This window comes from Lepus europaeus, chromosome 8 (genome assembly GCF_033115175.1).
Source record: "Lepus europaeus isolate LE1 chromosome 8, mLepTim1.pri, whole genome shotgun sequence".
NCBI classification, from domain to species: Eukaryota; Metazoa; Chordata; class Mammalia; order Lagomorpha; family Leporidae; genus Lepus; species Lepus europaeus.
In genome coordinates this window covers 96,637,476-96,660,063 of record NC_084834.1, presented here as the reverse complement: position 1 = coordinate 96,660,063, position 22,588 = coordinate 96,637,476, and the positions used below count along the sequence as shown (strand labels likewise).

The window sequence follows — 22,588 nt, the reverse complement described above, 5'->3', positions numbered from 1 at the left end:
TACATAATAGGAATCTTTCCAGGTATCAGGAACTCCTTTTTCTAAATTTCTTAGATTCTCTAAATAGATTTTTTTCTCTTAAAAGAGTAACAGAAGAAGCTAATAATTTTGGCAGTCTCATGAAGGCCTCCCCACTCTTCCAGGTTCTCCATCCAACCACACATTCCTACATTCATCTTCCACCCAGATACTCAGTGGGCTTTCCTCGCCTGGGTCAGCAATTCTCAGCCATGAATGCACATTAGATTTGCTCGAAAAGCATTTAAAATATCATTTACAGGAACCTGTTCCAGATGAAATTAATCATAGCTCTGGTGTCCAGGCCCAGAACGTTTTGTAAAGGTTCCCCACATGACTGCGACGTGCGGCCAGCATGAGGGAACCACTGGCCGAGGTGCAATGCCCTACATGTTTGGCCTGGCATTAAGCTCCCACAGTCTAGTGCCAAGCTACTTTCCTATTTCCTCTTCAATTGTCCTTGTCTTCTACTCAAATTCCTCTGTCCCTCGTTCATAAAGACACCTAATAACATCCTAAATTCCCTGCTTTGCTTGATTTAAAGCAGTGTCCTTGCCTGTCTACCTTTCCGAATTTCTGTCACCTTCAGAATTTAATTGCAATCCTTCTTCTGTGATTTTTGCTTTGTCTTTTCTCTTCAGAGTTCACTCACTACAACATTTATCTGGTATCTAACTACAGAGTGCCAACTTCTTAGTCATCATTTAGTTTCACATTGAACAATGAAATGCTTTTAAGTTACACACTTGGTTTCCCCAAATAAACTCTATAAACTTGTTAGAAATAAGAGTTTACGTTATTTCATTTAGAATCCGGCCCCCACCTCCCAACCCCACTGCCTGCTATGGTATCTTTCACTTGGGGGGGGGGGGTACTCTATAAACATCTGTGTGGTTTTTATTACATAGAAAACACTGTTTTATTTTGTTGTTGTTGTTGAAACTGACAACTTGCAGACAACTCCCTCTGCCTTGCAGTAAGGGTGTAACCACTCCCCACCCAAGCTCTCTTTATCACCCTGCTGAAGATGAAGCTCTGGAATCAGAAACATCTGACTTTAAACCCTAACTCAACCTCCTAGGGGCCGGGTAACCTTGTAACCTTGGATAGTTCACGGCCTCACTACACATGGGATTTTTTAACACCTAAAATTAGATGACAATGATTACCTTTGTGCAGATGACACCACTGTCACATTAGCTGAGAAAATGGTATTATTTTGTTTTATGAAGTGATAACATATGCCTATAATCATTCCCTAACAATTCCCTTCAGGCCTCTTTAAATGATCATCAACACAGCCTTCGTTACACCAGATGTGAGCAGGCAAAAAGCTCTGGCTTATGACTTTGTCATTACCTGTCCCTTAATATGCTCCACAGCTCGCCACCTAAGCATGCCTCCAGAAGCATGTAGACATACTTGCTATCCTTGAAAGTTCGATACAGTCTGTGAAGACAGATAGAAACATGGATATTATTAGAAATCTAGCTTACAAACCTCTTTATAGTTGCTTAAGACTATCATCAATAACATTTTGAACAATGAACTTCCTCTTCATACAGATATCCTATAGCTACATTGGGCATCTTGCCAAATTCTCTTTGATCTTCCCTATGGCCTTGCTTTTGCTCATTTGGATCTCTCAGACAGCCCTTCCTCTACCCACAGACTGAACTTCTTAATCCCAGTTTCAATGTCAAAGTTTTTATTCATTTATCAAGGCCAAGATCCAAGGCCACCGTCTTCAGAGAGCAACTCACTGTCTCAGCTATCAAATCCTTCCTCCACAAAGCCAGACACCTTGGTACCGATCACTGTGAAACCCACTTTGTGTAACAGTGATTCATGCCCATGTCTGGTATACCCTAGATATTTAACTGATGTTGGACCCCACTGGAAGAAGACTCTGACACAGGTAAGCTGTACACTGAGTGGGCTATACACAGGGAAGTACCATGGGAGTGAGGAAAGGAAACAAATCCAGGCAGAAGGAGAGTAGAGTTATGGCCTAGTTTCAACAAAAGCCCCAACTTTAAGGGGTTCTGCCCTCATTGGACACAAGATGTCCCTGGAGAGAAAGTATGACCTTGGGCATCTAAGAATGATGCTCACAGAAGAGGTAAACTAGAGTTCCCAGATAGTGACACTCTCAGAAGCTGGGGAGATGGTGTCCTCAGTCTAGGAGTGGGACGTAGGCAGGGTACCATAATCAACACGGGGAGAAAGCAGTTTCTGGGGAGTAATAATCAAATGAGCCCCTTTTTTCCTTAGGCCCATGCCCAAGCCAAAGCAGACAGCAGAGCAGCTATGTCACGTAGGAGTAAAAGCAGCAGTCTAGCAAAGTGGTTCAGAGAGCTTGGCAACCAAGCCGCCCCAGCTCCACTACCAGATGGGACATTTATTAACTAGGCAACCTCAAATGTATTGCTTGGACATACATATATATTCATTTGGTTATGGATTTATTATATATTATTAATGATACATTTTATTAAATATAGAGATATAAATATATGTGGCTGATACATGTTAATTTTTTAATAAATGTTGTCACTAGCATTTAATTCCTAACATTATTATTGCCCTGTTATATGCCAGACACTTTGTAAAGAGCTAGAAATGAGAAAATGAACACAACCAAATCCATGCCCTGAAGCTGCTCATCATAGACTGTTAATGAAATATTAATTCAAAAAGGGCATCCTGAGAACATAGTTAATATAAAGATAATTGGATGACTTTCTATTGCCAGCATTGCCTGGGTTTAGACTTTTTTTTTTAATCTTGGAAAAAACACGGGTCTGGGAAATTTGGATAGGCAGTAAGTTTCTCTCAAGGCATTTGATCAAAAAGCATAAATTCTATTCATTATAGGGACACTTTACATGACCTAGAAATCGCTAAAACTGCACTCTGGGGCATTAAGACATATGAAAACAAAAACTGCCTTACCCCACTAAGCCATGAATGCCTAAGTGAAGAGAGCTGGGGCCTAGAATAACATTTTTTTCCCCTCCAAATTTTGATGGTAGCTACAGAAAAAAGAACAACTAATAAGAGGTGGGTCTCTTGGTGCTTAGGCACTTCTAGGGTCAGGGTATTTCCTCCCTGCAAGGCTACAGGTCACTTCCTGCAAAAGCTCAACATGAGCACACTCTCCAATGGGTATCAGGAATTTTTGCTTCCTTATTCCCAAATTCTACAATAGGTCTAGTAGACACACACACACACACACACACTCGTGAGGCCTACTTAAGAAGAAAAACAGCTGCAAAGCTCTTACTGCAGATCTCAAACTTCCTAATGTTGCTGTGACTGCCATGGAATGCAGCCTCCCTCTTGTCCTCTCCAGTCTATTATCTTGCATGAAAATATTCAAAAGAACCTAAAAATCAATCTTAAGTCTGGGCAGGCCAATTGCTCACTTACTTCACAATGAATGGAGAACACAACTCTTCCAAGATCCTCTTTTCTGAGTAGACATGCTCCTGTTGCTTAGTGTCCACTATGTGCTTCTTCCTTATGCACTTCATTGCAAACGCAACATTCTCATTTTTCACTTTAACCTAGGTAAGGAATGGAAGGAGTCTTTAAAATTAAATTACTGGGAAAGATTCGAAGTATACATCTAAAATGCGAAGTATATATCTAAAGCAGTCAACATTGTTTTGCATTTAAATAGTACAGATAAAGTTCAAACTCTTATCCCTCTAGAACTGAATTCCATTTATGTGTACAAAACTATCTTCCATCATAATTTCCAAAATAAGTCATATATTTGGTTTTAAAATGTGTGTACTGAAAACAAGAAAAAATTTATTGAAAGATTTAATATTTAGAAATTTAATTTTCTATTTTGTATAACACGAAAAACTGACCAGAAATTGCCAGAAAAAGCTGTTAATATCTGTTTCTTTGATTTTGCAAGCAAAGCAAAGTAAAATCTACTTCTACATGTGCACTACTGAATAAGGTAATCATTCATTCATGAAGTTATTTAAATTTCAATTAATTAAAAATCCAGTTCCTCGGTGGCACCAGCCACATCCACCTACTGCTTATGCTATTAAACAGCACAAACACATTTCTATCAACCCAGAAAGTTCTGCTGGAGAGTGCTGCTCTACATGCACAATCAGGATTTTCCCAACGAAGGAAAGGAACATTTTGCAGTAGGTGTTTTTCTGATAGATTTAGAGCTCCATAGAAAGATTACACTAAACAAGTAACTATATCGTGCAGAGCTGACTGTACCTCATGCTTTAGCACGTTTGCCATTACTGCTGCGTATGACTTTTAATCAATCGTGCAACTATTGCTTCAATTATTATTATTGAGGAAAACAGATCTCAGTATTGTTAGTTCAATCCTTAGCCATGGGCTTTGGTGAGAAACATCACTGCTAATGGATATTACCTTTATCTCTCCCTATAGCCTAAGACATTACAAATGTCCTTTGCCTTTTTAAAGAACATCCCATACTCCTGTCAAGAAATGTGCACTGGGGTTGAGGTGCCCAGGCCAGAGTCTCCTGCAGCATTTCCAATCTACTCGTGCCCAGGGCCATTGAGCAGAGGGAGGTGTAAATAGAATTCTTGAGGTTGGTGATGTCCAGTGAACCATTAGCAATTTGATATGAAAAGAAGGACCAGGCAATTGCCAAGGGTTCTGAGCCATCCGTACCCAGTAAGCTCACAGATCTGCACTCTGCAGTATCCTCGGAACACTCCATCAGATAGCACCCCTCCCGCTGCTCCTTGGAGGCTGATAATAAAGCCCAGACAGGCAGTGATGTGGCAGACAGAAAGGAAACCAGGCCAAGCTCAACACCACAGAAGGCTGGTTTTCAAACATTCCAATGCATTCATCTTCCTTTCTTTATTTCTGGTAGAAAATTTGAGTAACCTCCCAAAAAAAAGGAAAATGAAAGCCTAATACAGACATGAGAGTGGAGCTGCTTCAAGGATATCTGTAGATTTCTGCAGGACACACTGTCCTTTTCTTTGTTGACAGGCAATGAAAATGTCATGAGTGTTTATATAAACACATTTTGCTGTTAAAAGTACACTTTTTATGTGTTAGAACACTTGGGAAGGCCTATTTGATACATTCTCTGATAATTACCATCAGGAGAAAATTAAAAAGGATGCGATGAAAGGAGCTTGAAATCACAGCTAATTATTACCCGCTACTTACTAGCACAGACCTGCTACCATACAATATACAGAGTGAAAAGTTTACTTTCTCGATTTCAGCTGAAAGCAATGTTTAAGATAGCAATAACAATTCACATATTCCTCCAAGATAAGCTGGAATATAAAACAACAACGGTCAAAAAGGCTTCTCTCAGATGCTTGAAACGTAAACCCCTTACAAGCTCAACTCTTCCGAACCCACCAACGCCCAGTGTTGCGATAATCTCAAGGTTCTGGAATGGGGATGATGAGGAAAATCTGGCCACCTTCTCCTTCAGCTGAATCATCTCCAGAGAGAGTGCTTTGGACAGCTTCCAGTTAGACATGGACCTCCTGGAGGAGAGAAGGGAAACTTTACGCACGCCCCGGTAGTCAGGCAGCGGTCATGCCACACATAGATCCTAGGCTTACAACAGGCTCATTTCTGCCTGTAGTTGCCATAAAGAACTACCTCAACTTTGATAGGATCTGATTCAGGCACATCTGGAGAGAAAACCAATGAGACACACAAACGACACACACCTTAAATAATACATGGAAATCAAATGGAATCATTAAAGACGTAAAATGGGTGAATTTTTGTAGTGTTTAAGATATGTCTCAATGAAATCATTAATGGTAATGAAGTCCAGAAAGGCATTTCCATTGCTGGCCATACAGGAACGTGTCACCCTAGGAATGTCGGTCATGTTTTACTATTTTTATCAGATCTTGAAGTTTGCATGGCTCACCCAGAATAAACTGGTTTACGAAACATGAACAGTACATTTCTTCCTTTATATCTAAATATAGTTGTTTGGAAATACCCATATTACTCTTCTAATTAAGGCTTGCTGCTCTGAGTCTTAAATTCACAAATTATTACTGTCAAAAGCTTTCGGCATAAAAGTTGCAAATGTGTTCCTTGAAAAAAATCTATTTAGGTACTGATTAAATGCTCTACTTTAACTCAAACTTCAGTTTTCCAGAAGTTTTGTTTTGTTTTGTTTTGTTTTTTTATCATACAGCTTCAGTAACATGATCTGCTTAACATAATGTTTCAGTAGCCACTCTTAAATAAATGTTTTGGAGAATAATTTCCAATGAGCAAAGTAGAGTTTTCTATTAAATTAAAAGATTTTCATTACTATTACCACATTTATAGTCCAATTTAACTCCTCCCCTCCACACACACATCTCTAGACAATAGCTCCCTCATATTTTGAAAAATTCTGACTGTAATCCTGCACCTTGCCTGTAATCAGGTATTAATATCCCTTTGAGCTAGGTCACTAGACAACGTAAAAAAAAATCTCTTTCCAAGGGTCCCCAATCAGGAAATTTCCAACCTTACTCAACACCTAAAATAAAAAAGCCAACTTCTTTTACAAAAACACTTCCAAAAGTTCAAGGAAAATGGCATTCTAAAATAAGTTTATTTTGATGCTAAAAAAATTGAAATCCATGCATAATTTTTTAAATACACATATTCCTCCAATTTACAGAAGACCCTTCCTAGACTTCAATGACCCCCATTCCACTGGTAAGTGGTATCTTTGCAGAAGAACAATGAAAACCAACTCCCAGCATTTTCTAATGAAGGCAGAGTAAAAATTACCACCTGGGGAATCATACCCCGAAGTCCCCTCCCCCCTTTATCAGCAACCAGAGATCACATCCAGTTTAGGAAAACGTCCCTGCACTTACTTTGCATGTCTTTTTTCATCATCACGGTTCAGGTTTGCCACATACCCTTCAAGGTATTTCTGGAGATCTTCGAACGTGCCAACAGTTTGATTGAACGTTCTGAATAAAACAGTACAAAATAGAACAAAATAAAATCCCTGTGTTGATAATCACCAAGAAAATGTGACATTTGTCTTAAGCTTATAAGAGACTAACTATATGGATATGCATGACTTTGGTAGTTGGTTTTCAATAACTTAAAGAATATTAAAGTTACCATGATATGTAGAATTGATATTGGAAACTATATCATTGATCCTTTGTGTTTACAAATCAAAGGAGGCAACCAATGAGAAGGAAAAACATTTCTCATCATTTTCTGCCTTGCATTTCTGGTTTGCCAATCATTTTTTTGTTTTGTTTTAAGATGACAATAGGAAAGAACCCACCAACAGCTTCTTGCAGTTAGAGATTCTTCCAAGTTTGCCAAATTAAATTGTTTTTAAACTCAAGGGCAAAATGTATCATATCTTTTTCTTTAGTTAATCTCTCTATTTCATATTCTTTTACAACTAAATGCTTTTTTTTTTTAACCTTAACTTAGTTGTTCTCTGTCTGAGGCCTAGTCAACATCTTTTCAACATCCATCCTTGATGGATACTGTATTTGTTTTGTGGCATATCTAACCTCCCTGTCTCCAGTCAATCACCTTTGGGAACTACCCTGCCTATGAGAAAAAAAAAATCCCTGTACTCACCAATCAAAGAATAATTGTCCCAATCACCCATCCAATGCCTCCCATCCAGACATCCAACAATCTGCCTTGATTTATGATTATTAGGTTACTTCTCTTCCCTATTACAAAATAGTTCCCTTAAAAATAGGGACCACACTGTAATCCTCTCAGCAACACATAAACCATGTGCACACGGCACATAAACAGTAGAGTGAAAAGAATGAAAATCTACCTCCAAGTACCTACAATGAATAAATCAACACCAGCCCAGTAACATATTGGCATCACTTACTGACTCCACATTTACTTGACAACCAATCTACATTTGCATTATTAAAGAGTTTTGCAGGCTGTTCTGGGTATTTTCCACTATTTCCTACAGATCCACCTCCACTCTTTTGTATCCTGTTCTGTGAATTGACCTAAACGTATTGCCATGGAATTTCTAATTTAGAGTTGTTGAAATGTTCAGATAAAACCACAATGAGATACCCTCTCCCCCTTGTCAGATGAGTATTATCTAAAACACAGCGAGCAACAAATGCCGGCACGGTTGTGGAGAACAAGGAATTCTTATACGCAGTTGGTGAGAATGGAAATTAGTGCAACCACTGTGGAAAACACTATGGAGATTCCTTTAAAAAAAAAAAAACCTGGAAAGAGGGGCCAGCTGAATACTATTTAGCCATGAAAAAGAAGGAAATTCGCCGGCGCCGCGGCTCACTAGGCTAATCCTCCGCCTTGCGGCGCCGGCACACCGGGTTCTAATCCCGGTCGGGGCACCGGTTCTGTCCCGGATGCCCCTCTTCCAGGCCAGCTCTCTGCTGTGGCCAGGGAGTGCAGTGGAGGATGGCCCAAGTGCTTGGGCCCTGCACCCCATGGGAGACCAGGAGAAGCACCTGGCTCCTGCCATCGGATCAGCGCGGTGCACCGGCCGCAGCGTGCCTACCGCGGCGGCCATTGGAGGGTGAACCAACGGCAAAGGAAGACCTTTCTGTCTGTCTCTCTCTCTCTCACTGTCCACTCTGCCTGTCAAAAAAAAAAAAAAAAAAGAAGGAAATTCTATCATTTGCTGCAAAATGGCTGGAACTAGAGGACAAGTGCAACAAGACAGACACAGAAAGACGAACACCAGATGTTCTCCCTTATATGGCAGGAAAATCTGAGAAAGAGAGACAGGGCTGGCACTGGGGTGTAGAAGGTTAAGCTCTGTCTGCAGTGCCAGTATCCCATTTGGGCAGTTCAAGTCTTAGCTGCTTCACTTCCTACCCAGCTTCCTTCTCATGTGCCTGGCAAAGCAGAAGAAGAAGGCCCAAGTCCTTGGGTCCCTGCACCCACATGGGAGACCAGGATGAAGCTCCTGGCTCCTGGCTTCAGCCTGGCCCAGTCCCAGCAGTTGTGGCCATTTGGCGAGTGAACCAGTGGATCGACAATCTCTCTCTATGTCTCTCTCTGTCTTCCTCTTCCCTCTCTGTACTTCTGCCTTTCAAATAAATAAATAAATCTTAAAAAAATAAAAATAAAAGAGAGAGATGTGTGAGTGTACCAGTTTTTCTGCAAATACACTGTTTTTGTCAAATTTTGTTTTGAATATTTGTCAAAGTGATAGGAATTATATACAGCTACAGTTTTAATGATTCCATGACTATTTTAAAATTTATATGTGTGAAGATGATCATATTTTCATCTGGTTATTATTTACATCCCTCACCTATTTTCCTGCTGAATTACAGTCTTTTTCTTTTTCCATTTGTTAAAATTTCTATTTAGTAAAGTCATTAAGCCCTTGACTATAATGTAAATTAAAAATGTTCTCGCTCTCGCACAGTTTTTGTTCTGTACTTCACCATTATTTTGCTTGCTATTAAACTAACAAATGTATTGTTTAAGCAAATCTTACATGACACTGGAGCCACTGTCCCCAGGGGTTCTCTGCTAACTACTCTGAAAGTCCAGTTTATGCATCTCCAACGGCCTTCAAGCAGCCTGTGCACATTCAGAAGTTGTAGCCTGAGGAGTTAACAAAACAATTCCCTTCAATTTTGCCCCCCCCCCACAATCAACGATGGACATGTCACAAATCACACCTTCCATTTGCTTCAAGCTCTTGCCATAATGAGTTTTGCACATGTTTTACATTTTAGAAATGAGAAGTATAGTTCTAACCTTAACTCTCCTTACACTGTATTCCCTCTAAGCCTTTATTCAAATCCTGAATTAGGAAGGAGGAAATAAAAAGCCATAGGCGTTCACTCACTACATTTCTTGCAAAGATGGTGCCCTTTATTCTCTACCATCTGGTGAGCATCCCATATGCCCAAGACTATGTCAGATGCTGGCAGTGCAGCTGCAGTGAGCAAGTTACTCGTTTCCGCATTCATGAAGCTTACAGAACATTGAGAAGACAGATGTGTTTTTAAAAAGCAGAGTGTGAATAATGATATGATCAGCTACACACAGTGCTCTGGGAACATTATCACAGGCTCTTAATATACTCTATAAGACACTGCTAGGAAGACCATATGATTTATCATCCAAATTGGGATACTTTTCAGAATGAAATGAGGTGCCAATACTAACTGTGATGGGGTAGCCAAACTGTCCCAAGAAACTAGGATGTAAGTCAACCTATTAATACCAAACTCAACTTCTCTCACGCATAAAAAAAAAAAAATCACATAACATTTTAATGTCTCATTATGTCCAGTGTAATACTACGTATGCTATAGACTTTTTAATAGACACAAATAGATTAACATTTTAAAATTATAAACTTCCAAGTAATTTGTAAAGTATGTAAAATCATCAATTCCTTTTCATGAATTATAAATACATGAGATCGCATAAACATATCAGATATCTGATGACAGAGTAAAGGAGGTTTTTTTTCTTATGTATTTTCAGTCCTAGCATTTTGGAACAATTTATAAGATTTTATCACATGGCTAATGCTATTCAAGGCATGTACATTTTTTAAAAAATTTATTTGAGGGCCGGTGCCGTGGCTCAATAGGCTAATCTTCCGCCTGCGGTGCCGGCACACTGGGACCTAGTCCCGGTCGGGGCATCGGATTCTGTCCCGGTTGCCCCTCTTCCAGGCCAGCTCTCTGCTGTGGCCTGGGAGTGCAGTGGAGGATGGCCCAAGTGCTTGGGCCCTGCACCCCATGGGAGACCAGGAGAAGCACCTGGCTCCTGGCTGCAGCGCGCCGGCCGCGGTGGCCATTGGAGGGTGAACCAATGGCAAAAGGAAGACCTTTCTCTCTGTCTCTCTCTCACTATCCACTCTGCCTGTCAAAAAAAAAAAAAAAGATTTATTTGAAAGGCAGAGTTAAATACAGAGGGGAAGATACAGTGGTCTTTCATCCACTGATTCACTCCCCAAATGGCCACTAACCACTAGGGATAGGCCAGGCCAAAGCCAGGAGCCAGGAGCTTCTTCCAGGTTTCCCACATTGGTGCAGGGGCCTAAGCACTTGGACCATCCTCTGCTGCTTTCCCAGGCACATTAGATGAGTTGGATGGGAAGTGGAGCAGCTAAAATGGGAACTGGCACCCATATAGTATGCCAGCAATGCAGAGAGCAGCTTTACCTGCTCCGCCACAATGCAGGCTCCACATGTAAATGTTTTTTAAGGAACTCTACAAAAACAAGCATTACTGGGACAGTATTACACCAACATAATTTCTGCTTGAGAGTTGATTTTCAAACATTCCTTTTATCTGAACACACTCATAATTTAAGCCCGTTTCCACTCTTTCTAAAGTAATGTATTTATTTATTTGAAAGGTAGAGTTATATATAGAGAGACAAAGACAGAGAGACAAAGACAGAGAAAGAGAGTATTCCCTATTTCTTTGACTATACTAATATAGCTTTGATATATTAGAATTTCCCTTATCGTACCCAGCAGATAACCAACAAACATCTCACTGATTAGTATGAAATCCAAAGAGCCTGATTCAAATAGGATTTCTATTAAGTGAAAGATACAATATGACACCTGTTCTGAAAAATAATCCAATACCTTCAGAAATTAATATTGACTATAATTTGTTAATATCGATATTATCACTTACAAATTACTGCAAATGCTAAATTAATACTTCTCTGGAAACACATATAGCTAATGAATACTCTATACTTTTTCAGAGAGAGCTCTTGCTCCAAACTTTTTAAGTGCTGGCTATATTTTAGAAATTAAATTATGAAACTGCCCACTGTGTGGCATAAAAAAATCTGTAAGATCTTTAGTAAGATTATTTCTCTAGAAGAAGCAGAATTCAAATCAGTCTATGGCTGATATTTATGTACAAACTTTGAACACAAAATATTTAGCCTGCCAGCATCTGCCACTGTCACAGACAGATTCTGATCAAAAGATCCAGTACACTGCCATGAATTTTAATAGAATGTACTCTCAGCTGAGGTTTGGCCAGCATTTCCAAGTGGTGATGAATAAGAAAACAGATCGGCACCCTAGAGCAGCAGAAGAACAAGGCTTCAAAAGTGGCAGCAGCCTGGCTTCTCCAACATCAGGATACTCACTCTCGGTCAATAACCAGACAGGCGACATCATTTTCTTCAGCAATAATATTAGCTGATCTGACATCATCACTGCAGACAGAAAAGGAAAGTCAATTTGCATTACATTTAGAAATTAAGCATCCATTTTTATTAAGGAATCTACTAATTTGTTGGGGGAAAAAAAGCCATCATTTATTTACACCTTCCTAAGATTATACTTTATTTTAACATCCTAATTTGTACCCAAGCTCTTTCCCCCCCAAAAAAGGGAGGCTTTTGAAAGGTTTCCCCAGTAAGGGAGATGGACACGAAGAATCTGAGAATGAAGAGAAAGAAGCAAGCACAGCAGCTCTGTAGGGAATTTTGCTCTGAGCTTGGGACAGCAACAATAAAACAGCAATAAAACAGCTCTCCCCTGATCCAATGAGAATCAGCAATCAGCAAGGAGGCAAAACTGAAACCAGCTGATTAGAGAAGTTGGTTGGGAAAACAGATAATTAAAATACGATAAACCCAAGAGTAAAACCCAGTAGCATATCACCCAATGTATTAAATAAATACGGATAGACTTTCTCATTTCACAGCAGAAAGGGTATATCATCCATTAACATCTCTGAAATCACAACGTATCTTAGAATTAATGAGTAATTGTGTAATTAACTGCATTGTCTTTCTTCTCAGGGATATATAATGGAATGGTACAACTTAGAATTGACATCTTAGATACAATAAATTATATTACCCAATGATGGTAAATTTAATTACCTAAGAATAACAACGGGTCACATATTAGGTAAAGTATTCTTCTGGAGACCTTTATATATATTGGTTTCCTCTCTCTATTAGTTATACACTCACTGGAGAAAGGCACCTCAAAGTGGCTCACTTAGGGTGACCAAGGAATAACAGCCACTACCTGGAGCAGGACTCTTTGGGACTGCTCTGGGAACCATCACCAAGAATGGCATCAAGCAAACCATTGTTCCTTCATTGTTCATTAGCATTGGGGCAGGGAACATTTGGCAGCACATCCTGACCATCCCAGAGAAGTGCCCTAACCACCCAGCAGACATCCAGAGTGCTTCTGATACAATGCACAGACCCTACCGAGTTTACAGGCTCATTGCGAGAAGATGCTACTGAAAACACGTAAGATTCATGGATGTTTCCGTCAAGAGCAGGATAGTTTGCTCTAAATTGATGTGTGAAAAGAGATGGAGATCATGATGGAGATGGATATGGAGGTGATGGAGATGATGGAGATAGAGACAGATGGTGGAGATAGAGGTAGATAGGTCAAGAATAGACATAATAGTAGACATGATCGTGGATTATGCCACATTTCATTTGCCAGTTTAGAGAAAGGAAAGGTATGGCATTCTTTTCACATGTCAGTGTCATGCTCTTGACTCAGAATATTCTCGGCAAACACTTTATAAGTATGAAACAGTCATAAATACTCTTATGTTTCTTTCATAGTAACTGAGTGTCATGGATTTAAGTTTTTTTTAAAAGATTCATTTATTTATTTGAAAGTCAGAGTTACACAGAGAGAGGAGAGGCAGAGAGTGAGAGAGAGAGAGAGAAAGAAAGTCTAGAGAGAGAGGGGTCTTCCATCCACTGGTTCGCTCCCCAGATGGCCGCAACAGCCAGAGCTGTGCTGATCTGAAGCCAGGAGCCAGGAGCTTCTTCCAGGTCTCCCACGTGGGTGCAGGGGCCCAAGGACTTGGGCCAACTTCTATTGCCTTCCCAGGCTGAATCCGAGGTGGAGCAGCCAGGACTCAAACCAGAGCCCATATGGGAGGCTGGCATGCAGGCAGTGGCTTTACCTGCTATGCCACAGCACAAGTCCCTTGGACTTAGTTTTATACATAAAGTGTTGAAAGAACTCCCAGGACTACTTAATGTCAAGTCATGGAAGTGCATAGAATATAAGGAGTATAGAGTCATAACAGCTGCTCTAGAATGTGATAGAATAAAAATGCACAAAAATGTAAAAATATCACCTTCAACTTTTCTTCCCACTGATTTCAGCTTTATGGTTTCAAAGGCTTTGACCTGGTATTGGACATTTGGTCAGTCCCATGTTTCTCCCAGGATAATGCTGTAACTGGCTACTTGCAACATACACCATAAAATATTACAATTCCAGCAAACCAGGTAACCTATTTCCTTTTAACAGCTATTTTGCCTCTATACTGCATTTATTAAATTCTGTGCAGGGCCCAGGTCATGGTGCAGCAGGTTAAGCCACCGTTTACAATGCTGGACACCCGTACTGAAGTGTTGGCTCAAGTCCTGGCTGCTACACTTCTGATCCAGCTCCCTGCTAATGCATCTGGGAGGCAATAGATGATGGTGAAATACTAGGTTCCTATCACCCATGTGGAACATCAGGATGGAGTTCCTGGCTCCGGGATTCAGCTTGGCCCAGACCTGGCTGTTGTGTCCATTTGCAGAGTGAACAAGCAGATGGAAGATTTCTCTGTCTCTCCACTCCCTCCCTGCCCCTCTCACTCTCTTTCAAATAAATACATATTTAAATATTTTTTTTAAAAATAAAGTTCTGTGCAATTCTAAGTTTTAGTTGCTTTGCTTAGAATCTGAGAAAAATAACTTCCTATGTTAAGAACAAATGCACTGAAGTCTTGGATAATGACTGTCAGTATTATATTGCATGAATGAGCTGCTCATGTTCTATAAAAAATGAATAAAATAGATAATTTCCCTATTATTTAAAAACTTCAACATCTACTAGAACATGAAAATTCAGCTTACTTTCCAATTTCACTTTTAATTAAGTTATAACTTAATTTACTAATCATTAAGTTTTGATGTTTGAGTTTCATTCAAAAAATAAAAGTTTCCTAACTTTTAAACAATCAAACTTGTCTTTGGTAATTTCTGAATTTTTTTCTTTGTTTCGAACTTAATAAACTTGACATACAAATCACCAGAACTGATACTTCATAGAAAAAATTCCTTTTCTATAAGCATAAATTTGAAATAAAAGCCATGTAGTCATAACATAACTTTTAAGTGATTTCTTAAATAATTCCAACTATTCATTAAAAAACATACTTAGCTCCAAAACAGCATGTTATTCCAAAGCTTAACTTGATATTTTATAAAATTATTTATATTTAGGAAATGTATTTCTTCAGAGTTGAGGTTTTAGGAGTTCCAGGAAGTACAAAGTGTCCTCTGGACCATTTGATTAGCACTTAAAAAGATTTCTTTCATGAATGGGATCAACAGTAAATAAACTCATACCTCAAAAGACTGAAGGTTCAGGTAGAAATTTCGAATAGATTCTATTGAGTTGCTTCTAAGACTTGCAAAATAAACTGATAAAAATTCTTAAGAAAATGTTAATTTTTATGATTTAAAATCACTGAAAACATGTAAAGTAATTATTTCATAACTTTTTTCAAGGGAACTTTTTTAAACAGGGAAATGTTTCATACTTTCAAAATATAAAAATTTATTCTTAAGGGAAAAGGACAATTTTTGCATTTTCAACATTTCTCACTGATTTTTTTACAACTAAAAATTCTAATAGAACACTAGTTTAATTTTCACTAACAAACTTCAGACTCTCCCATTATTTCCCATGCAAAATTAGTAACCTTATTTCCAGCATGACACTGTCTTAAGAAATGAATTTGCAGGGCCATTGCTGTGGAGTAGCAGGTAAAGCCACCACCTGCAGTGCCGGCATTCCATATGGGCACCAGTTCTAGTCCCGGCTGCTCCACTTCCAATCCAGCTCTCTACTATAATAGTCCAAATCCTTGGGGCCCTACACCCATGTGGGAGACCCAGAAGAGGCTCCTGGCTCTTTTCTTTAGATGGGCACAGCTCCAGCATTGCAGCCATCTAGGAAGTGAACCAATAGTGGATGGAAGACCTCTCTCTCTCTCTGCTTGTCTGTAACTCTGCCTTTCAAATAAAATAAATAAATCTTAAAAAAAAAAAAAAGGCCTCTCCCTCTGTCTGTAACTCTGCCCCTCAAGTAAATAAATAAATCTTTAAAAAAAAGAAATGAATTTGCAATTTTTATTTAATTCTGGATATTTGCTGCCATCACTTTAGCAACTCAGTTTGACAACTCTAAATGAGCGACTTCACATGGAAAATAGTCAAAGCATTTTACTTAAGTATGCCATAGAAATTCATGAGCTCACCTGATAAGAGCTTTCTCTCCAAAGTATTCTCCTTTCTCTAGCGTTTTAATCAGCTGTGGCTGATCATGGCCCTCTGTACTCTGTGTAACTTTTACCTAAATGATGGTGAGAGAGAGAGAGAGATGAAAAAGGAGAATCTGAACACCTATTTATCCAACCAAACCTTCCAGGTTTAGATAAATCAGATGACTAATGTAAAAAACAAGGCTTTGCTTTGATTTTGCAGTAGTTATGTCAAGCTATGGCACTCAGCTCATTTTAATTGTTGTGAGAAATCCCACGGCTTACCATTATCCAATGATTCTAAAAGGAAGACCATCCATTCAAACCCTACCTCTCAAACTTATTTTATACATTAAGAAATTTATAGAAAGCAATTCTTTTCCATAGGTTCTTGGTGAAAATAACAATAGTTCTGTGGAACCTTTTGCTGTTTCAAAATCCTAATTGAGTTGACAAATGAATCAAGAATAAGGCTGAGTATCAACAGTTCTAAATATGATGTATGAAGATTGGGTGACTCCTACATATTCAATAAAACAATGCAAAGTGTGGATTGGAGAAGGGGCCACAACCTTCATGGGAATCCATGGTCCAGGAACCTAGATACTCCCTCCTTGTGACTAGAATTATTTCAGTTCACCATGGTAACAGGTTGCTTCACGCTGGTTGGAGACTCTGATTGGCATTCATATATGCCATGGTGAATTAACACTTAAAACATAATAATAATGAATGCAACTTGTTCATTGGCTGGACTTCTAATTCTAATTAGCTAGAATTCTGAGCATGGGATCCAGTTTGGGGGAAAATGGTAAGAAGTGATTCTGAGTGTTGAAGACTTCAGAGGTTTGAAGCTACTCTGTTCCTGTGTTTCCTTCCCCTGGGTGCCCCGTTTAAAGTTCAACCAGAAGCCAGTTTACAAAGGGCATTGCCTGGCTCTCCGATGATAACCCCTTCCAGGAAAGAAGGAACACACTAAAAATCCAACAGTGTACAGACACCCGTACTCAGGAAGTTGCCTCTTTCCTTCAATATTTCACAAGTGCTTTTACATCCCTGAGGAACACTGCTAATGGTCAACACAGAAACACCTGGCAACATGTTGTCCACTGAACACTTAGTTAAGAGATCTACTTATTACCAAATACCTACAGTATAAAGTTTGAATGGGCATCTGAACTTAAGCTCTTATGCATGAATTGGAAGTTGTGGGCCATACTGGATTCATAACTTGATGCCTGACCATCGCTGGCCTCCACAGCTGAGTTCATTCTCTTCCATCTGCTGCTTGCCACAAATATTGGATGGGAAAATGTTCTTAGGATCTTGAGCCAATGGAAGATCACATACCCGTAACAAGTAGGAATCTTAGAAGTAATCTAGCCATGTTATACACAAACAAACTAGTGACAAAGAAAGTCAAAGGACCTGACTTCACTAAGTCAATGGAACTTCACTGTGAAGTCACTGGCTTAGACGGGACCCCTCACAATCTGTGGCTTGTCCCCCCAGACTCAACATTCAGACAGAATCCTACAGGACTTTTAGTACATGCTCCTTTACTTGTTCAGTGCAGAGGAAGTCTTATGCTATAATACAGAACATTATCTCATTTATAGAAAAATGACAAATTTTCCTGATTTATTATGTCAGGTTTGATTAATATTTACCTTTCCTTTTGCCAAAATGAAAAAGGTACTTCCCTCCTCACCCTCTCTAATGATGTAATCTCCTTTGTCGTAGTATTCCTGTTGGGACGAGACAGAAAGTAAAGGTTAGATCAAGTGGAGACACCAACTGAGGGCATAAAGGCAACAGAACGCCTGTGTCTGTGAAATGAGTGTTGCACACCTGTTTCTTTCATTTTCTGCTTATTGTAACTGTGAGTTTTGCTTATATTGCAGTCATAAACTGTGGAAAGGCAAGGAGGCTTTTGCTTTATTATTGCACTTATGTTTTTTTTTTCCCCTGGAAACATTCAACTTCAGGAACGGGGACCTAAGACATGAAGCGAAATGGCAGCAAGCTAATCACTAAAATGCAGGTGACCTGCACCTAAATCATCTAGCTATAAACTGTTTTGCAATTAGCAACAGTCTGAAAGTTGCCTCTAGAGTTAGAAAAGACAAACAATTATAAAATAAACTACAAATACCATCCCTAGGTGTTATTAAGAATATTGGTCTCAAATTCTCATTCCTTGAAGATCCACAATAAGGAAGATTCTACGCACACACTAAATAGCTTGGTCATATGTGTCAATTCCAAAGACTTGCTATAAAAGGGCTACATTAGAATTATTTGCATGCCAATTCTTCTAAGTGTAGGTTTATTCTCATGAAATTTCAAATTATCATGTCTTCGTATGTATTAATATCCGTTTCTTTCTTATATTTTTGTGTGATTAGATAATCCCTGGGCAGCAGAAAGCAATTTATCCACCTGTCAGACCAAAAGAGCAATTCACTATCTTAGAAAACCAAGATGGATTAAACTGTCTGTCTCTACTTTGCCTTAATTTGATCTTGTCTCAAAGTCATGGAACTAAAATGGATCTCTTAATTATTTACACAAACAAAAATGGACTGTTTAATATTCTTAGAGGCATAATTAATAACATAACAGCTCTTATTTTTCTTTTGGGGTGCAAAATAAATGCCAAACTAAACTATTATGTCTGTTGTTTTCTGATACTTTCATGGATATCTAATCTCAAAGACTTCTTAAACTTATAGAATAAATATTACTCCTTTGTCTAATAACTATACCTTTTATTTGCAAAGCACTACATGTGTAAGACATTTTAACATCTCATGGAAGAATTATAATATCTTGGGAGTAAAAAGTACTTTGCAGTCAAACAGAGCTAGATTCAAATCCCAGTTCTGTATTGAATTTTACTTCCATGAATCTATAAAATTAAAATAAGGACATTTGCCCTCGAAGACTAAGAGAAATGCATTGGTTTTTCTATTGCTGCTAGAACAAATAACCATAAAACTAGTGGCTTGGAACACCACCCTTTTATTATCTCTCAGTTTCTGTGGGTCAGAAAGTCCAGGCACACCATGACTCAACCAGGTTTCCCTACTACGGTCTTTGAAGACGGAACTCAAGGCAGCAGTAGGGCTGTGTTTCTGGAGGTTTGGGGCAAGTCCACTTTCTAGACCATAGAAGTTACTGGCAGGATTCAGTTGTGGGATCAGGTCCTCATTTGTTCACTGCCTTTCAGTAAGGCTGAACCTCTTCTCCTGGTGGCCTCTGTCAATGCCTGCCCTGGGCTGCTTGCATCTTAGGGCCAGCAATGGCATTTCAAATTCTTACCCTCAGAGTTTCCCTGGTTTTCTACTTCTGCTCCACTGCTCTGACTCCAGCCAATGAAAATTCTCTGCTTCTAAGGGCTTGTTGTAATTACGTTTAGCCCACCTCACCAATCCAAGATTATCTCCTATTTTAATGTCCCAAACCCTCAGTACCTCTGCAGAGTTCCCTGTGCCACACAACAACATAGCCACACATATAAGAATTAGGATCTGGACCCTTGTAAGGACAATTGTCCCTAGCACAACAAGCCAATCAAAAATAGTGTCTTCCAAGGCACCAAGGGCATCTCCAGGACAGTAAAAGATTAATGATTGCCATATTAAGGACAGAATGATAAAGATTTGCTTAGCTGTTACATCTTCTAGACCTCAGTTTTCTGTTGCGTATAATTAAGGTTGCATTGCCTACCACACCTCATATTGTTTGAGGAGCAGAGAAGAGAGTGTAGCTGAAGTACCCAGTGGTGCTCTTGGTATGCACTAGGCATGTGCTAAGTGTGAGCTCCTGTATCAGAGGCTGCAAGCTGGTCATGCAAGCCTTCCATGGGTCATACAGCTATCCAGGTAGATCACATTCTACAGTTTCCTAGCGGCAACCATGTGATTAACACCTATCTAAAGAATCTGACCAAAACTGATGTGTGCCAGGCCAGGCCCATGAACACTTTCGCAAACATATCTTTACATATTTTTCCAAATTGGAGTGACATGGACTAGGGCGATCTGGAAAACCATGCTAAAAGGGCAAAGAAGCCATCAGCTTGGCTTCCTGAGTGTCTGTGTGGCTCCAACCAGGATCATCTTTCCTGGACTGTTAGGTCAGTGGGAGCAAACTTCTACTTTATTCAAACAATAATATTTTGAGGTTTTTTTTGCATCAAGATTTGATTACTCCAACTCTTCACTCCTTCCCATTTTATTAAAAATCTTCACAATATGCAAGTTTGATTTCATTGCAGACAAGATTATGATCCTTAAGGAGAAGTTTGATTTCATTGCAGACAAGATTATGATCCTTAAGGAGTAGCCACAATCCTACGGTCTAGGTGTCCTCATTATGTCTTTGCTGAAACTGCTGGGGTCATGTTAGATCCTTCCTGTTCCTGGTCTCAGTCCCTAGCATTCACAAGCAACAGAGGAATATGGAGAACTGCTCCAGCGCTGTGAGGCTGTTCTCTGTGTACAGAGTTGTGGCCCCTAATTCCCGTCCATGAGATTCATAAAGGGGAGAAAGCCTGAAAGGGGACACTGAGAAAGAGCTTTGTTATTTCTTAGGGACAACCTTCCTAGTGGTATTTTTCCCAGGGATGATTCTTTGTCACCCAAAACCATGGAAGGAAGATAAATAATACCTCCCAGTGTGTTGACAGTAACTTCATAGATCAGAAAAGACTGTGGAAATAGGTCAGACCAAAAATATATAGTGGTGAGTCCTGGCTGTGATGCTAGACTACCCAGTATTTGTCAACTGGGGAGGGCAGCCAATTGAGCCAGGGTGGTCAGCGAGACCAAAAAGAGAAATACAAACAGTGTGGTTATTGTCCTGTGGCTACATTGCAAAGGGGTCTCTGAGAGAAGCAAGAAGCCATAGACCCTAACTTGTAGAGTGATGATTCTCATGCATTTTTTCACTTTGAACTGCAGTAAGAAACACATATGACATATATACCCAAAACACATACAAGAACACGCACACATACAGATATTTCTAGAAAATGAAAACATATTTTCCAAAATAATGCTTCCTACTTGGATTTTTTGAAAATGTTTCTCTAAATCAGTTTTGTGACCTAGTAATGAGCTGTCATCTACAGTCTGAAAAAGATGTTTTCAAAGATGTTTGACCTCTGCTCCCACTTCTAGCTTCCTTCTGAGGTGGAACCTGAGAGGCAGCAGGTAATGGCTCTATTACTTGGGTCCTTGCCAACCACATGGGAGGCCTGGATTGAATTCTCAGCTCCCAGTCTCAGCCTGACCCAGACCAGCCCTGGTAAACATGTGAGGAGTGAAACAACAAATGGGAGTTCTGTCTGTAACTCTATCTCTTTCTCTGGCTGTCTGTCACCCTGTCTCTCAAATAAATAAATATTTAAAAAATAGAAAGAAAAGAAGATATCTAGAAGATTTAAGGGGGTTTATTTGGTAAATGACAAGATGGGCAAATAAGGAGAATTCAGTGATAATCTGGGAAATGCTGGAGCCTGTGCACCTGTAAGGAGCCTGTAAAAACCAAAGGAGATTCCAAGGTGATGGAGGGGAAACACGAAGGAAGAAGCCTGCGATTTCCTTAGTCTTCAGTGTGTGACTAGACCTGCCATTACAAAGTACTGATGATATATGACTAGAATCACGATACACCAACACACACACCCTTCCATGTCCCATGTGCCTATGTACTCACATTTGTTTAAAAATTTTATAGCTTTTTTGGGTTGTTACCAGGTTGGGGGGGGGGGGCTCTCCAGGTACCATACTTAAAACGTCTTAGAAATTTTCAAGCAACACATCTGGATCAGATGAATGCTGTCAACCACTCAGGCATGATTCAGTACCTGGTTGGTTTTGTTCAAGGAACCATATCCTACAAAAGGAAAATCAAAATTGCTTACTCCTCTTTTGGATGTACCAACTCTATAGGATTCTACCAATTTAAACACCGATGAGGTGGCAGACTACCTATATTTTGTGGCTGGGGAAACTCCAATGTCCACTACAATTAACTGACAGCAGGTGGTGACGGAGATAGAACCACACCTTATTCTCCAGACTTGGGGTTGGTGAACTTTCTACAACACCAGCTGTCCCACCTATCATTCACTGGACCATAAACTGTCAAAATTCACAATTATCTCGACTTTCTTAGGGCTCTGGATGTCATCATTAAAATAAGACAACCCCTCTGTCTTATGCAACCATTAGTAAGAAGAAGTAAT

General features: G+C 39.5%; 1 protein-coding gene across 2 annotated transcripts in view; it reads right to left on the bottom strand.

Moving 5' to 3' along the window:
* The window catches only part of PRKG2 (protein kinase cGMP-dependent 2), a 97,994-nt gene that overhangs the window by 41,469 nt on the left and 33,937 nt on the right, over positions 1–22,588 (bottom strand). The window contains exons 6-12 of one of the 2 annotated variants that reach the window (XM_062199194.1): positions 18,003–18,080; positions 16,330–16,424; positions 12,164–12,232; positions 6,903–7,001; positions 5,396–5,549; positions 3,451–3,587; positions 1,378–1,467 (exon numbers count right to left, since the gene is read on the bottom strand). In XM_062199194.1, coding sequence (XP_062055178.1) covers positions 1,378–1,467; positions 3,451–3,587; positions 5,396–5,549; positions 6,903–7,001; positions 12,164–12,232; positions 16,330–16,424; positions 18,003–18,080 — 722 coding nt within the window. The remainder of the gene's footprint in view (positions 1–1,377; positions 1,468–3,450; positions 3,588–5,395; positions 5,550–6,902; positions 7,002–12,163; positions 12,233–16,329; positions 16,425–18,002; positions 18,081–22,588) is intronic. The other variant, XM_062199195.1, reaches the window with a different exon arrangement.